General features: G+C 38.3%; 1 protein-coding gene across 1 annotated transcript in view; it reads right to left on the bottom strand.

Moving 5' to 3' along the window:
* Nucleotides 1–2,581: 2,581 nt before the first annotated feature.
* Nucleotides 2,582–17,343, bottom strand: part of CPE (carboxypeptidase E) — a 48,989-nt gene continuing 34,227 nt past the window's right edge. The window contains exons 2-9 of the mRNA XM_088528127.1: nucleotides 16,743–16,939; nucleotides 14,789–14,956; nucleotides 13,745–13,862; nucleotides 13,086–13,268; nucleotides 7,912–8,051; nucleotides 6,184–6,283; nucleotides 4,301–4,419; nucleotides 2,582–3,185 (exon numbers count right to left, since the gene is read on the bottom strand). Of these exons, the coding sequence (XP_088384253.1) occupies nucleotides 3,087–3,185; nucleotides 4,301–4,419; nucleotides 6,184–6,283; nucleotides 7,912–8,051; nucleotides 13,086–13,268; nucleotides 13,745–13,862; nucleotides 14,789–14,956; nucleotides 16,743–16,939 (1,124 nt within the window). The 3' untranslated portion in view covers nucleotides 2,582–3,086. The remainder of the gene's footprint in view (nucleotides 3,186–4,300; nucleotides 4,420–6,183; nucleotides 6,284–7,911; nucleotides 8,052–13,085; nucleotides 13,269–13,744; nucleotides 13,863–14,788; nucleotides 14,957–16,742; nucleotides 16,940–17,343) is intronic.

Below are 17,343 nucleotides of genomic sequence, written 5' to 3'. Positions count from 1 at the left end.
GTCACCCTTCTCTGAAGGCTATTTATCAGATGTCAGAACGGATAAAATACCACAAAATAAGAAATCGGTACAACTCTCTCTCCCCCACTTCTTGTGCGCCACCTTTAATTGTGATGTACATTTTAATTGATGTTATTGTCCACTCAGAAATAGCCATGAGCATGCTTCAGTTAGGAGCATCATGGTGAACACCACCACCGAGGAAAAAGGAAACACATTCCAGATGCAGTGCTTTTATTTCATGCACTTCATGATAGTCCTGGCCACTGGAGTTAGACTTATAAGAATGTGTAGGACCACCCAGCTTTGCTTTAAACTATTCTTTGTAATCCTGAGGATTAATGTGGAAAAAGAATAAAATTGTAAATACTACAAGACGTAAAGACCCATGAGTGTACTCTGCCCCCACTAATGCTGTACGGATGTGGAACATCTCATACCTATCCATGTAGACTTGAAAACCTGCATGAGGGGAAAATGTAAGGAAATAGAGTCTAAAAGCATCATCCAAATGTTCTGGCATAAAGCTAAAGGCTGTGGATTGATCTCAGCAGGACACGGGCTTTAATCCCAGTGTTGAATCTCTGTTCACCTAACAAATCCATCGGCATACACGTCTCACCAAGGAGGATTATGGCACACTCTGCAGACCTGCCCAGCCAAAAAGTGTTTTGAACCTGTAAATTATTCACACATTTTACATTTTAAAATAAACCTGTAGATTTATTGTACAATAGTACATGGTGTGCCTTTTTAACCAAATGCTCAGCAACGCACAACACTTTTCCATTTAGACATACAAAGGCCTACAACACAGTTCAAGTAAGCTAGAAAAGCTGCAGAATTAATTATTGACTGAGTCCTGGCTAAGCTCTTCCTAAAAATGTTTACACACAGCGAGAACAGTGGCAGTGGTTCTGCTGTTGTAACATTTAATTCTGTAACCTGTCTCACCACAGTAAAAGCAAGTTGATAGGATTTTCCAAAGAAAAACCAGGAGATCATTTATGGGACACTGCATATAGATCCAGTGCATGAAATAGTAGGCTAGAGGATCTTATACACATAATATAAGGATTAGAAATTTGTTATGAGATCAGTTTGATGTAATGCCTGCAGAAAGTAGGCCAGAATATCTACCATATGGGTGGTGAATGCATGACAAGAGTTGTACCATGTAATAATATTGCTTGGACTGAAATTAAAAGTTTGCAGAGCAGGGTGACTGGTACAAATATACACTTGACAAATTACACCTATTTGCAGGCCAGAAACTCTCCTGTAGCCACTTACCCACATGCCAGCAGTCTCCTTTTTGGTTATTTTTTATTCTATTTGTCTTGATTTTATCTGGTTCAGTCGAAAAGAGTATTTTTACTTCCCAGCAGAGTGCGTTTTGTATCCAACTCTTTCAAGTTGCCTTTTAACACATAACCGAATGTGCATAACTGGGCACCTTGATCCTTTCAGTATAAAAGTTGAAGCTCTATTCCTATTAAAGAATTCCAAAATCATAAAAAAGGAAGTGTTTTCAATAGATTTTTAAATATCCGAAGAAGGTAAATTTGGACCTGCTCCTAAACATGTGATTTTTTCATTTAAGGTGGGAGCATGATGATGCATTGTTGGTTGGTTCTGAACAGTACCGAGCTCCTACAACATTAACTAAAATCATATGCCAATTTAAACACAGATTTCCTCTGTTTCTTAGCATCGCTGTCAAAATCAAATATCTGCTCTTGAATTAAAATAGACCAGCAACAATGCCTAAGCTTTCAGACATGTGCTTAGCTACTATAAAGTAGCACAGTGGCAGTGATTTCAAAAGAATTACACCAAATTTGCACCCCTAAAGATTTGATAGGTCATGTGCATGCTTCGACTCCTGCAAGTTTCACGTGTATGAGACAAGGTTCTAAAGAAGGTAAATTCTCAATTATTTTTAAAAGGGAGGCTTAAAGATTGTTTTAAATCTAGAGAATTGGAAATTCCTTTTTTTTTTGGCCTTCAAATGCCTCAGAAAAATTTCACTGTACTGATGAAATTTCCACTTTTCTATCTTGTTTATAATTTTAAATATGACTATCCAGCAGAAGAAACAGAGTTGAAAACAAACCCATTCTTGCCTTGTGTGCCTGTTATCAGTCTGTTTTCTTGTTCATTTTCTGTGAAGTTTTTGGTAGCTTTCGGTAGATATGTGAACTTTCAGCTGCACATCTAAACAACATTAACAAGTTTAAAGATTGTTGAAAAAATAGTTAGATGGAAGAGACGTCATCCAAAACAATTTTTTTTTTCTTGCTGTCAAACATGAATATAAGCGGCATAGTAACAAAATGCACAAACTTTTCTTCTTCATCTATTCAGAATTTTTAATTTGGTTGATAAGTAATGAAAAATAAATAGAAGGTATTCTTGAAGTATGATTAGCGATTAAGGAATAAAGGTCTGTTAGTCCCTTGGTTCATTTCATGCCATCTTTTAATGAAAGAGCTTATGCAAATTCTTTCCACTTGCTAACATGAAGTCAGAAGCTTATGTTTCTTACATATTTAAATAGTCCCAACACCAGAGACATACAAAATGTTATACTGAATTTTAATCCTTGTGAAACATTATTACACCACCACACTGTTATAATTATAAGTCTTTTCAATAACATTCATTACATAATTCAGTAAGGAGCACTGTCTACTACTATGCACTGTCAAATATTTCTGGCAATATTGGGAACTGACTACAGCGTGTTTCTTTTTTAAAATCAAGAGTTAACCTACACATCCTGAACTTGCAAATGACACACAAGAGATTGTACTTCTGTATATGTTGCAGAGACATTCACTCATTTTTTTTTCTGCATTGTATAGAAGAGTAAATTTTCATAACAATATGAAAGAAAATTAATAACTTATTTATCTAGCTAGGAGCCTAATAATATTTTTAATCATATTAATAAAAAGATGTCTGAAAAAAATTGAAGTTAATTGTCGTGAAGTGCACAATATCTAAAATATAGGGACTTTCCACAGTACATTATACTAAGTCAACATAGAATAGATTAAAAGCTGGAAAGCCAGAATTTTCATTTAAAAATTTAGTGTTTCTGACATCATCTTCCACCATTCCATCAACTCTTCTTTCTCCTCTTCTTTTCTTTCAGATAATGACTCCAGTTCAAAATCAACCTGAGTAACAGAGTCAAAAACACTGGTAAGCATAGGTAAGAGACACAGGGGTGAGTTTTTACAGTCATTTATTGAAAGGAGGTATTTAACATGGACAGGGAGCTAGGGAAGGTACCTTTCATTTTAGTTGTTTTCTTTTTCCCCCACCAAAGATTGATTTAACGTGCGGTACTTGCATACCAGCACAATAAATGTATCTAAAAATGCTGATAGTTATTGCAGGAAAAGTTCCAGAAGAAGGCAGACATCTATCTTGTCCTTAACTTGTAGAAACACTTCAGAAAATTAGGGGCCTAAGTAATTAGGAATTGAGTAATAGCCTCAATCTTTTAGCATACTTTAAAATGTACCATGAGGGTGTTGCTATCTAACACCTAGCAAATGCAGACTTCCAAGCATATCAAAATGTGCTTTCTATTTTATGTTATCAGGAAAATTGACGGAGCTTTTCTAACAGATGGCTCGTTTGTACAGGCATGATGTGCTAGTACAATTCAACCTACAATAGGATATACACTAGAGAAAGGAGTATCTATTTGAATTTTTAAATGTAGAATCCACACCTGTGCAGAGGATAAACTGAGAATGTTTCTGAACTCTTAAATATGGCATCTCATTCAACAAAAATACTGAGTATCAATGCAGTGAGAGCTTCCTCACTATCCTTCTGCACAGAGATGAACACTGTTCTTAAGTTATCCGGGTAGTCACCTGACAATTTAGATTAAAAACATCAAGTCCCAACAAAAACCTCAACATTTCTTGAGTCACATTATTTAGAGGAAATCTGTAATCTTCTACCTGATTTGCTATTAATCCATAAATAAAAACAAGTACAATTATCTCAACATTATCATTCTTTGTGCCATCACAAGACCAGGAGCAGATGAAATAAGAGTTTAAAATGAGAGTATTCTTAGAGGTTTAATGAGTAGATTGAGTACTCTAATGAGTGCTCTAATGAGTAGATTTCCAGACTGTTTTGTAAATTAGCATGCTGGAATTTACCAGGAGTAGCAGTGTAATTTCAGAATATACTTACACCATCAAAGAAAAAAAAAAAAAGAGAGTTTTTTAATAAGAAAAGATCAACCAAAACACATGTGAGCACTTACCACAACCGCAGGGCTAAAGGGAACAGCTACTTTCTTAGTTATTGCTAGGTAGCCTGGTGCTGAAGCTGTAAGTTTGTAATTTCCAGGCACAAGCAACCTCCAGTAATCGCCATCCTTGGCTGTGGAGAAGCAGAAAACATCAGCTCCAGGAAAGGATGCATAAAAGTAATCATGAAACTAAGGAAAAGGGGCTGTTTGCCTTGCTCAGCATCTTCCTTATTCCTGTCAGCCCTTTTCTTCTGTCTCTCTGAAAGGATTCTTCTGTAAATGCTGTATAAATAGAGCACCACACATTTTCTTTGCTTCAGGTAACCAAAAACTTACATTTAAACTCTGAACTTGTGCTGTACCCGCTCCATGAAAGATTCTGCATTTGTCAGGTTGAAGGCTACACAGCACATGGAGGAAAAAGACACTCTGGGACATTATGGACAGGGTCATTACTGCTAATACACTTTTTCAGCACTTCTGCAACTGAACAGGGACACTGGAAGTGCCCAAGCACAGAGGGAAGTATTATTTAAATGTCTGCAATCCATATGGTCAGAAAATGTCAACAGTCAGTCCATTTCGGAAATCTCCAATTAAAGGGTTTTGGCTTCAAACTAAGCTGTTCCCAGATCCTTCTCTTCATAAAACACAACGAAAAAAATACTGCTGCAGAGCTATGATGAGTGTTCTACTGCCTGGCACCAAAACTACCTGACACTTTCCTTTTAAGTCATGAACAAAGAGGTAGCCAAAAATAAAGCCTGAACATGTTCCTCTCTCTTTCTAAAGCTGCTAAAATTTGAGTGCTTATTTTCTCAGTGTTTTGTTAATATGGGTGTCTCTCAGGCTGATGAACACACAGTGACGGCAGAGGATTCATGTCCAGATGCTTTTCTGTACCATAGTACCCTGAGGTGTAATATCATCTGTATCAACCTCCAATACCTCAAAATATCTCTTTCCACCACTTATTTCCTCCTCATAAATCCTGTCTGTCCCTCCCTTTCTATACACAGTGAAAGAAGATGGTTCATGCTATTCTCCTGGTTGGCAGAAATGCTGTGGGTGATGTGAGAAAAAAATACAAACCAACTGGGGGGCTAATCAGTTCCCTATCACCATATTCTCTGCCTCTGTAACACTACAGAGAGAAGCATTGGTGGGAAAATGACCATCATGTAAGGTCATGCACAAATCACTGGCATTTTATTATTATTTTTCTAACCCCTATTTTGTGCAAATACAACATTGTCGTGCAAAATTAGAAGGCACAGGTCTATAGGGAGGACTTCTAGCTGCCACTGTGCAAACTACCTTTAAATTCACCTCTAGAACTAGGTGGGTGCAGCAATAGTGAAGAGGTGACACACTTGGTATAAACAACCAACACAGTATTTTTAGGAAGATAGCTCTAAAACAGAAAAGCATGTTACATAATTGTAAACAGCAGGTAGAATTTTTCTTCACAGAGGAAATTATGTAAACTGAAATTCTGTCAAGAATTTACATACCAAAGGTATGATCACACTGTAAGTAATATAAGAGATTTGGACTGCAATTTAGCTTTTATACTCAAAATGGCACTGCAAACAGGACATTAAATCCTGCCAGAACCTGAAGCCCAAATCAGCAGGCAACTACACATGAGTCACCAACAGCCATAAGGAAAGATCTGCAGCCCAGAGCTGTCAGAGAATCCCAACAACTAGCCTTTATCCCCTTTGAAAGCAAATACCATAGGAATATTCCTGAAACCCTGCAGCTAACAACCTTCCTGAGGCACAGCATGTTTTCCTGGCATCAAAATTTGCTCAGTTAAATAAGCTTCAGCTAGCATGCTCTGCAATGCTCTGATTCCAGCACTTCTCATTTTCTGGAAGCACGACACTCACCTGATGTGATATCATGGCTTATTCCCTCTACAGAGATTGTAGCATTTGCTATTGGATTGCCCTGAAGATCTTTAACAAACCCCTTCACTCCTCGATGAATCTGAAAAATAAACAAATAAATAAAGCAGCAAACCATGTCAGAAATGAACACTCACTTGAAACACTTTGTTAATGGGAATTAACGATTTTTTTTTTTTTTAGTTTCGTGGGCTAATTGAAGAATTTAGGGCTAATAAAGGACATAACTGCTTGAAAGGCAAACATGAACAAGGCTGAATTTAAGCACTTGGACTTCCATGAGCAATCAAGAATCCGGTGTGAAATGCCTAAACTCCCTGTGTTGTGTGCCCCATTCCAGGTCCCAGAGCTGGACATTCCCTTTTAAGAACCTAAACGATTTATTCAGCTGCTATAATTGCATTCACCTGATTCCTCTAATTGACACTGTGGGACAAGCCTGACAGATGGCGACTTAGAAAAGCAGAAAAATCCATATTTGCACTGTCCTCAACAAGCACTAGAGAGCTGGACCGGAGAGGGACCTCTAACCCTGTAAAAAGAGGTAAAAAGCAATGCCAGATAAACCATCTGAACTGCCAGGATAAAGCTGGCAGCTCCACGGGAGCAAAGGAAGTTGGCAAGTTAAGCTGTCACGCTTTGACTGCTATGAAAATGCAGTGACACCATGGTTATATGTGAGTTAGAGAAAATTAACCCCTGTGCAAAGGAGCTAAACAAGTGCTGGGTAGCACAGAGCTTGTAATAAATGGGTAGAAACCTGCAGTGCAGATACAGCCTTTCCCTCAGCCTACACACATCCTGCTGCCCAAACTTACTTCGATTTTTCTATGTGGCCAAGTAACCATTCCTGCATAAACAAATTCCTTAAGAAATGCACCTGTTACTTGACCAGCTCCTCTAACAAGATATATTCTGATTTCACAGTCCTAGGTGAGCACCTGTTAATGATATCAGATCTATTCATCATCTTTCATTACAACATCAGGGTTTCATAAATCTCTAACTCCCACACTGTTTGGAATGTGTTTTCAGCTTGGTCTGTTATAAGGGCATTAAATGTCTAAAAAACACAGATTTTAGATTTTAGAAGTCTTCTAACAACCCTTTTGCATGACTGTGCTTCAGACTTCCAACCTGATCCCATGTTATTTTTAATTGAATCATCCTCTTTAATAACCTAGATGGCTCTGTGCTTTATTTCACAGCCAATGCAATGACAGAGCTAGGGAGTATTTACAAAACCAGGATTACAGTCCTCTCCTGGTGTTAAAATGAACTTCCAGGCAGCTATAAGCTAAACTAGTCATTGCTGTGTGGCCAGAGCGACTGATTCCATGTTTTGTAAACACACTTTCCTATCTGTAGGGGGTAATCCATCTCCTCCTGGCCTACCCAGTGCTACTGGGGAAAGCAATTCTACTCTGGAGATGTGCATTTCTTTTCATTGAGGGAGCTGATATAAATCATTTAAATTAAATATCTGTAACAGTTTAAGTAAGTAACATGAGGTTAATTCGTCTTCTCCTTTCTTTTGCTCCCTTCTTCCTTATCTTTAGAAAGATCACACAGGATTTATCACCTCAGAGATGTATAAGAAGTATGAAGCAGCAACCGGATTGAAAAGAAATTTGGAACTAGAATTTTTATACAATGCAATGGTTGGAAGTCTCATGTACTAGAGTTTTGCTGTATTTTTGCTGTTGTTACCTGCTCAATGTAATTGATAAGTGAGTTCTTGTTGTCTTCCCAGTAGCCCTTCAGAGTTTCTTCAGGGGGGAATTTTTCACAGCTAAGCTCCACTGTGATTTCAAAGCAATTGCTGCTGAGGTAATTGAAATCCTGCATCCCTGCAATTCCAAAAGAGAGAGTTGGTGATGTATTTTAAGTTGTTCTGAAGTACATGGAATGAAGAGGGACATGTGAGATGCTGGTCATATTGGGAAAAAATACACCTGTAAATATAACTGGTACAGTTATATTTCATCAGCTTAGATTTCAACACAGCTGTGTTAAATCAGAGCTATCGAGAAAAAACATTTCCTTCCCAGGAGAATTTAGAAAAGACTTCACTGTAATATTGCACCTAGCCTATATATTGACATCTAACAAACACATGGCTTTGGATACCTAATAGAAATTACTTTTTTTCTCTTGAGAAACTGAATATTATTTCCAATTATGACTCAAATAATTTCCAGATGAAAGTAAACAGGTATGGTGCTTTGTAAGGCATGGTATACGACAACTGGTTATAAAGCAAATGAAACACAATAAAGGCAAATACGATAAATAAGTACCAGAGAGCCCTCCATGCATTAAACATCATTATTAACATGACTTTAACCATAGGAATTTTAAAATACATACAGGATAATCACCACTAGGAATACTAAGTCATGGGAAAGACACTCTTTTGCACTGCTGAGCCCCTTCTCTGACTACGTGGAAATATTGGCTATGACCCAGTTGATATCCAAAATGGTTTCCAGTTTTGTGAGTGGACCAACCTGTTGGAGAGGGGACAAGGCTGTCCCTAGGAGAGTTACAAATGTGCTCTTCACAAGAGCTGATCTAGAATTGCCTCTTCCCTTCCCAGTTGACCCACCTAGCAGAGTAGTCAGTGGAGTCTCAGATGGAGGGCTGAAAACAAAAGGGCTATCAAGCATTTTGAGCAACACAGTAGAAGTTACTGAAGGATTTTTAAGTGCTTCAAGCCCATTTAATTCATTTAGTACTATATGCCCCCATGCAAGCTGCACTTGAGACCCAATGTAGTCACTTTACCGAAGCACTGGCCTTTGCAGAGCAACATCCAAGGAGCTGATGTCACCTCCAGAAAAGAACACAGAGGGCAGTGAGCAGATTGAGTCAGGTGGGATCTTGCCAACGCGCTAGGGTGAATAGTCCATTTCCTGCCAACCACGCAAGTAGACTCCTAATTACTGGTAGGAACCGGGACTTTTCACATTCCTAAAGGATTGTTTATATTTAAAGTCTGAAAAATCACAATGCAGAAGGCAAAGATGCTCCTGGAAGGAAAGGGTTTGATGTCCCACCAGGCAGAAAGGAAGATGGACCCATTTGCCACTACACAGCAAGAGTGCCCCAGAGTCATGACAGAGATGCTGACTGCCAGGCATCTGTTCCAGACACTAGATAATTTGTTTTTCTTGATTCTTGTCTTTCTTCTAAAACAAAGAAAAAAAATCAATGAAGAGGAGAGCTCAGAGCCAAAGCATGATTTAATTTTACTGTAATGCCAACAGTTCTTGACCATTGCTGCTCCAGTTCTCAGGAAGATAATTTGGGGTTTCCCTCCTCACTGTATCCCCTATGATGCCCAAGTTTCTCAAGCACAGAATAAAGAAGGAATATGGTTTCCTGATTTATGCACAATGTCCACATGCTGTCTGAATCCTGCAACACATATCCTACAGTTTGTGCATCACTGACCTGCAGATCTGCATCTCTGGGATGGTGAAGGGAGTGAAGATAGCCTAGCTCTAAACTGTGGCCCACCCACGTCTGCCATTTGGAGAGCATCAGGCTGGCTACAGTTTGCCCTCTTCAAGGACTTCTTAAGCCTGGTGGTAGATAAGGTGGAATATGCGAGAATTCAGTACAACTCAATGATGTGTTCAAATTCCAAACAGCTGTGGACCCATCGGTCAAGCCTTGAGCTGCCCTATTCCCTCTTTCTTGTTAGGGACATGGGAACTATCACATGCATGCACAGCCTTACACTCCCAAAGCCTCTCCTTCTTAAAAAAAAAGATAGCAGAAAAGTTATTTTCCATACTTTAGCAGGGATCACTCAGAAATGTTTATTACACTTCAGACATAACTGAGTTTCACGTCCTGCTGATTTTGACTAGGATTTTTTTTTTCAGAACTGAGCAACACCATTGCACTCTTCCATAATTCTGGAGGACCACAGTTTACAAAAATAAGCTCAGATTTTGGGAAGAAAAAAGAAAGTCTGCCAACTTTTTTAAAGGAACTCCAACCAGCACAGAGCAAGTCCAAAGCAATCATCTGGCACCTAATTTGCTTAGAATTTGAATTACAACACTAAGCTTGTTCAGCTTCTACGTATATAGAAACAATAATCTCTAACAGGATAGGATGAACTTCAGCCTTGTGTGTAATAAGAAGAGCATGTGCCTCCTGCGTGGCTTGCACGGAATAATTGAAAAGGTCCTAAATATTGGTTTGAAAACTGATAGCTTCAAAACTAATTCAAGCTATGAACAAACGAATTAAGTGCCAAGAGTGATTTACAGTCTGAATCAGCAGGATCTGAAACTAAAAAGACATTTAAACAGAAGCCCAGTTACACAGCAAGGTAAGCTGCTTTTAAATGCTAATTTTGTAATGACATATGAATCTGATTAGACTTAGGTGACTCTGTAACAACACGACAAGCAGAACAGACATGTAGCTGGATAGTAATTAATTACTATCTGCTGTTCTCATTTATATTTCCAAATAGATATTCCACATAAAAGGTGTATTAAAAGAACCTTGTTAGAATTGAAAAGTCATGCACTCATGTGCTAAATACCAAATTAAAGTTGTCTGTGCAAATTCACTTTGACTTTCTTGTGCATAAGTGAAGTCATTAATTACACAGTGTTTAAAATAGCACTGATTCTGTACACAGGTTCAACTGTTCCCACACTGCTAGGGTGGCTGAAAGGGCCTTTCCCACACACAGAACCACCTCTTCACCTTTGCTTGCTCCTCTCTGAAAACCCAACAAGTAACAACTAATTACAGATGACAGCTAACACAAACCAAGTGTAACAGGCAACATTACCATGGATTTAGCACAAAGATCCCATGGGAGAGCTCTTCTCCCTGCCTCTTTCTGCATCCCTGTTCCACAGAAGAAAGGAACTATTGAGTAGATAATGGTGAGAAAATCTCCTTGCAGAAAGGTGAATTAACACACAGAGGCAGGTGGCAAATATTCCTTCTATAGTGTCTGCTCTCTCTACCCCAAAACATGAATGGAGAATTGCTACCTTGCCTAGGACTGGGGTATTTGATGAGGAAACCCTGAGACTTTACAAGAGGGCAAGCACAGAATGTGAGTTCAATGGAGAGTACATCCCTAATGGAGAGTACATCCCTAATCCTAGCTTGACACAAGAGTTGCTAGCAGACATTTCTGCCACCAGACATTCGGTCTCCCTATAGTAAACATCAGGCATGCTGGAAAACCACATGCAGAAGCAACCTATACTCATAGCAGACAGCCACCAAAATATGATCCTTGCATGCTAACTTAATCAATATCCCTTCATACGATGAAGACTGCTGTCAATCCACCACGCAATGCTGTCTCTAACAGAAGGTAGAGCCCTTGTGGGCAAATGATGGGGACATAGAAATCTGTAGGATGAGGCACAACAAGGAGCACCTTAAGCTCTAGAGAGCAACAGCAACTCTAATAATTTGTTACCAAGAAGTGAGGTGCTGTCATAGGAGTCCAGGAAGCCTCACTTATCTCGGCTCTCCCTCAGAGAAAGGGGACCTCCCTTTTCCTTTCCCTGCACCCCCTTCTATACAGATACAGTTTCAGCACCCCATCTACCTATTTCCTATCTCTATGTTCAATCAATCACAAACCTCCTGTTCCTCAGCTTTCTCTATAAGCCTGGACAAGTCATCTTCTATTTGGCCTCCACGCAGTCCAGGGAGATCAGCAGAGCAGCCTACAGCAACCTAAGGTGCCAAGGCAGAGAAGATCCCTCATTGCTCAGAACCAGAGCACACGCTGTGTAGGGAAGGTCTTCAGCGAGTTTTCCTTGTAAACTCTGGCACAATTAAATGCTTTTCCAAAATTAACACTAATTGCTTTTCAACAGCCCATACCACTGCTCTGAGTATGTTATCACAGATATAGCAGGAGATCCTGATACCAAAGGTCACTTAATTGCCACATCTCAGCTCCCTGATGCAAAACACAGGGATTTTTTGACACAAAATCTTCGAAGAAAAATTTAACTGGAACTAAATAATGTGCAATTGTTTTTCTTAGCACTAGACATGGAAACTAGACATGGAAATGACAGGACTGTCTTGGCTGAATTACAAGTCATACCATGGCAAATATTAGCATGGAGGTTTTGTTCGACTGCTGCAGCTTGCCAGCTGATTTTCACCTTTGAAAGAATAGAATCATGATGTATGCTCCTAAGTCTACTGTCATCTCACTATTTTTACTTAGGTACATTATCCTGGGGTCGTAGATCCTAGCCAGAACAAGGATTCCTTTTCACTAACCTTTCCAATTTGTACACTATACAAATGCATGGGAAAAAGGAAGAGCTCACTTGGGAAATGTGCTGTCTTTCTTTCAAATTTCTAACATTTTTTTCCAATGGAAAATGTGCCATTGGCATGTACAATCTAGTCAGAATCAAAAGGTGCAACCAGAACAATGGAAATACTGATTTTGATAGCATTTTCCCAAGGGAAGAATTATATCCACATTTTACAGTTAACATTTAACATTTTATTAGGATTTTCTTTTGATTAAAATGAAACTAGTTTTAGCCATTAATTCGTTCACTATTTTACTTGTCTTCAGATTTTTTTTTTCAAAACATGCAAACTTCCTTTTTCAATTTTTGTTTTAATGGTTCCAAATTGAAGCCGACAGAAAGCTTCAGGCAAAGGGAAATTGTTGCTTTTCAGTTGCGTTCAGAAATGATTTGAAATTTTACCTTACAACCAGCTCAGTAGATCTGGCCTTAAACACACCCAAAATGCTGGGTAACCTTAAGACACACCAGTCTGTAATGAAATGGGTGAAAAAACCCAAGTTTAAAGCAATCTGCAGAGGCTGTGGAAGCCCCTGATGTGGGACTCACCTCCCGGGACACTGTACCAGGCACCCCCATTTGTTGTCCCATCCACAAAGCTGCTGTCATCATCATTTTTACGGCATGGGGGCCTCTTCGCATCAGACATAGCGGGGTTAAGAGAAGAATAACTGCGAGCCAGGCTTTGAAAAATAGCATCGTCAGGGCAGGAGCTGTATTCGTGAGCACTGCCTGGGGAAAACAACAAATCCAGAAGGCACTGTTAGCAAATAAAGTCGTTTCTATCAGCATATTATCACTTTCAGAAATTTGCTATTTATTTGGTATTTTCTCTACCAGTAGAGAAAACTTAGATCATAAAGACAGGCCTAGATACAAGTCTCTTGCTTCAGTTCAAAGGGTAAAAACAGACCTAACTATTTTTGGATCTAAGTTGCCTTGATTACCTATATGAAGGACCACGATTCTCTCAGGTATTACATCAGTTTTATGATGTAACTCAACTGAAAATAGCTATCCACCTTCAAAACTAGAAAACATAGTCAGACAGTGACGAGCTTTAACGATGTAAGCAATTAATGAGTAATATACTAGAATAATTCATCATAACGCACCAACATTTACAAAATGGATCTTAGGTAGCAGTGAAATAAATACAGAACATAACTTAGATGTCCTGCTATTTCACGTGCCCTCATCCCACATACCACTGCGGGTCTCGTCGTACGGGTAGTTTGCCACGAGGTCCCCTCCGTGGAGATTGGCAGAGAGCACGAAGGGAATGTCCATAATCCAGTGGATCACAGCTTTCGTTTCAGGAGCAAGCTACAACAAAAGAGCACGTGCAGCATTCAGTGCAGAAGCTGACCGAATGGTGGATTTGGGGCTTAATTCTAATCACGTATATTTTGCCAGCTATTTAAATGAAAAGCAATCTTATTTTGGCTTCAGAGAGAACCAGATCAGGTTCTATGGTTAGTTCTATGACTAAGCAGCCTAAGCAGTTTCATAACTGCCTAGAACTGGTGTAAATTAGTTCAGAATGATACCATGGAAAAAGAAATCTCAATGCCGAACTCTTTGCCCATTGAAGTTAAAATATATATATAGTATGGCAAATTTAAATTTGTAAAATAAATTTTAAATAACTGCTGGTACTATATACTCTATTCTCTGTAGTGGAAGTAGAATTATTTTATTTAATAATCAGAATTTAAGGCCAGAATATGGCAGTTAAAGCCTTATGATATTGTAGTCACAACAGTGTAATCTCTCAAAACTCCTGCTGTGGAAAACATAAGAAGGTAAAAATCCCTCCAGATGTGAAAAACTTGCATACCAAATGCTTAACAAAAATACTTGTGTTTTATGTAGGAATAGGTATCTGGCCAGCAGTGAATTTAAACACAACACACAGTGAAGTTCTGGCAGTGGTAAAATGCAGAATATCTGCAAGCATATTTTTAAAACAAGAAAGATGGCACGGCAATCTCTGGCCTTAAAAATAACATATGCTTTAAATGAGGAATTTTCTAAGGATTAACCAATATGGATCAAAAGGGTTTACTACAGAAATTTTGAGAAGAACAGTAAGATAAAGAACAGTAAGGATAAATTTAAAGTAACAAAACAAACAAAACATTTACACGTCTTGAATCACCACACATGCTACTCAAAGAACTTGCTATGTGTCTGCTTGTAAAAATGAGATAGGCTTTTTTTAAGTGACTCGATACCCAGCCACTGCTCACCTTAGGATTCTGGTCTACAGCTTTTTTCATATTTTTCAGCAGGTGATTGTTGGGGCCACCTTCTTTCTCATTAATGTAGACTATTCTATCAAGATCAGGGAAATTTCGGTTGAGATCTATTCCTTGGGCATTGCTCCGACCAACAAACCAGTCTTTAAGTTCCCCAGGCTGAAAGAGGAAAGAAAAGAGACGGGAAATCAGGAACTTCCAATTAAGCTTTATGAGACACCCATATATATTTAAATCACAGTTCTGCTTCTCATGCGCTTGAGAAGAAGAAGGGACCACAGGGGACTAAAGACTTCTGCAGTGCCCACAGCTGGGTCTTCTCTATGTCTTTATAGAGATCTCTAGGAACAAAACCAGCCCCAGAGGATCATTCTCGTAGCAGCAGATCCGAGCGTGGGCAAAATGACCCAAAACACTAGGTTTTACAGGGCCTACCAAGTTGATGCCTTCCAAGTCTTCTGCCAGGCCTTGGCTTTTCCCCTTGGCCTCATGCCTGAGGTCATGATTTACACACTATGCTGTAGCACTAATTACACTAATTTGACATTGCACTAACGTCAAAGCTCTTCTAGGTGGTTTCAGCGTAAGGAAGGATCTTAATCTTTTTTTCTGGAGCTTTTCATTTCTATGGTGTCTGTCAGCTTCGTTCAGAGAAACGATGGTGTCAGATAAACAGACACTGAGAACTTGTGCATAATCTTTTCTTTAAGCTAGTTCTCTAAAGGAGGTTTTGCTTTCGATCAAGAAAATGCCTTCAAGTTCCACTAAGCGCACAGTTTTCTCTAGGTTCTCTGCAGGCCGTCTCTATAAGCTTTCAGTACTCTGTAGGCTATTAATATATCATTAAGTTAGAACAAAAGCGGCACAAAAGTAAAATTGTATTATATTGCATTATATTACCAGGTATATCATATATAATAATTAATTATAAAATAGATATATAAAATATTTGCAGTACTATAAGGCATTTCTACAAAAGCAAGTATACACTGACTCAGGAGCAAAGGTTTCTCTCAAATTCTAATTAGAATCACTATAGAGGGAGATTTCCAGCAAGTAAAATATTGCACAAATAAAGGACAGCTTTTGCTTTACTGCCACTAGAGGGAGTCATAACATCGAACATGCTTTAAAGGTTCTGTTGAAAAAAAAATAACGAATTATCTAATCATAAATAGAAAGCTGCATAAAAATATTCAACATTTTCATATTAATAAAAAGAGTCCATGCATCTTGTAAAACAAGAAAACTGTCGTTTTTATTTACCACATAAATACATAATAAAAAAATCTATATAACAAAGTCCTACTTAACCTCTAATTTATAAATTTCCAGTAACACATCACATGATTCTTGATTGGTTTTCATCCTAAATAACATGTTAAATTTTTATGAATAACAGCTTAATTAAAAGTACATCATGCCTAAAACTTACAAACTTTTTTTTTTTTAATGGCTTACAAAGTTTGGTTGGTTTAGGTCGCAGCTCTGAAGGATGTTAAGAAAATGCATAAACGCATTTATATAAGAATATTTTTAACAGAAATATCCCTTTCTGCCATATTTGAAACATGACGTAATACAATTAGTAATACAATAATTGTTTCAGAATAATTTCAGAGAGTGAATTTAGATGAAAGAATATGTGTGTGTGGGGGGGAAATATAATATTTTAAAATACAGTGAATTTATTTTAAAAAGGAATGCCTTTTTTTTAAAAAAAGCATTTATACTACTAGCCCAAGAACATAAACCACACTGTTAAATAAAACAAGGCTATGCTCCTATTAGAAAATACTGGAGGTTTGTTGCTCCACTTGGTAATCACCATAACATTGGTGAAAGTTCATGTATGTACAAAATCATTAGTTCAAGTTCCCTTATTATGGTCCTAAGACTGATAGAGATGTGGAAAACCCTTCTTACAGTGAGGAACCTTACACACCTGGGATGCTGCCTTCTCAAAGCCATCTGGATTCAAAGACGGCATGATGTGGATCCGCGTGCTGTGGATCAGGTTGATAATCGTTTCGTTTCCTTTCTGGTATTCATTGCACAGGTATTGAGCCAAGAAGATGAGCAACTCCCTTCCAACAGCTTCGTTCCCGTGCATATTCCCGACATATTTAAATTCTGGCTCCCCTGCAATAGGAAAACAAGAGCACGTGTTAGAGCTGGGTACCAGCACACACCAGGCACCCGGCGTCCAATATTCCCAACATTATCAGGACCTCAGATATAAAGAACGCACAAGAGAAGTCTTAGAGAGGTGTGCAGAATATATATTTTTTAAAAATTCAACATTCAGGGCCCTAATTCCAGAGATGTCATAGTATAAGTGTAAACATCTGAATTAAATTAACAGCAAAATCATATAACTGAAATGAAAAACACAGCTCTTCTTTCTTAACTAGCTCTTCTTTCTTAACTAGCTTCCATTTTATGCACATTTTTCTGCTAGAAAAGCTTTAATCAAAGATGATATCAATAATATGCCTTGCCTAGTTTTGAGTATGCTTTGGGATAGTCCTTGGGACTCTCCTTGG

This window comes from Tinamus guttatus, unplaced genomic scaffold, assembly GCF_059628265.1.
Source record: "Tinamus guttatus ecotype Peru unplaced genomic scaffold, ASM5962826v1 Tinamus_guttatus_pri_ptg000301l, whole genome shotgun sequence".
Lineage (NCBI taxonomy): Eukaryota > Metazoa > Chordata > Aves > Tinamiformes > Tinamidae > Tinamus > Tinamus guttatus.
The sequence above is the reverse complement of the archived record's forward strand: the minus strand, read 5'-3'. Positions and strand labels throughout refer to the sequence as shown.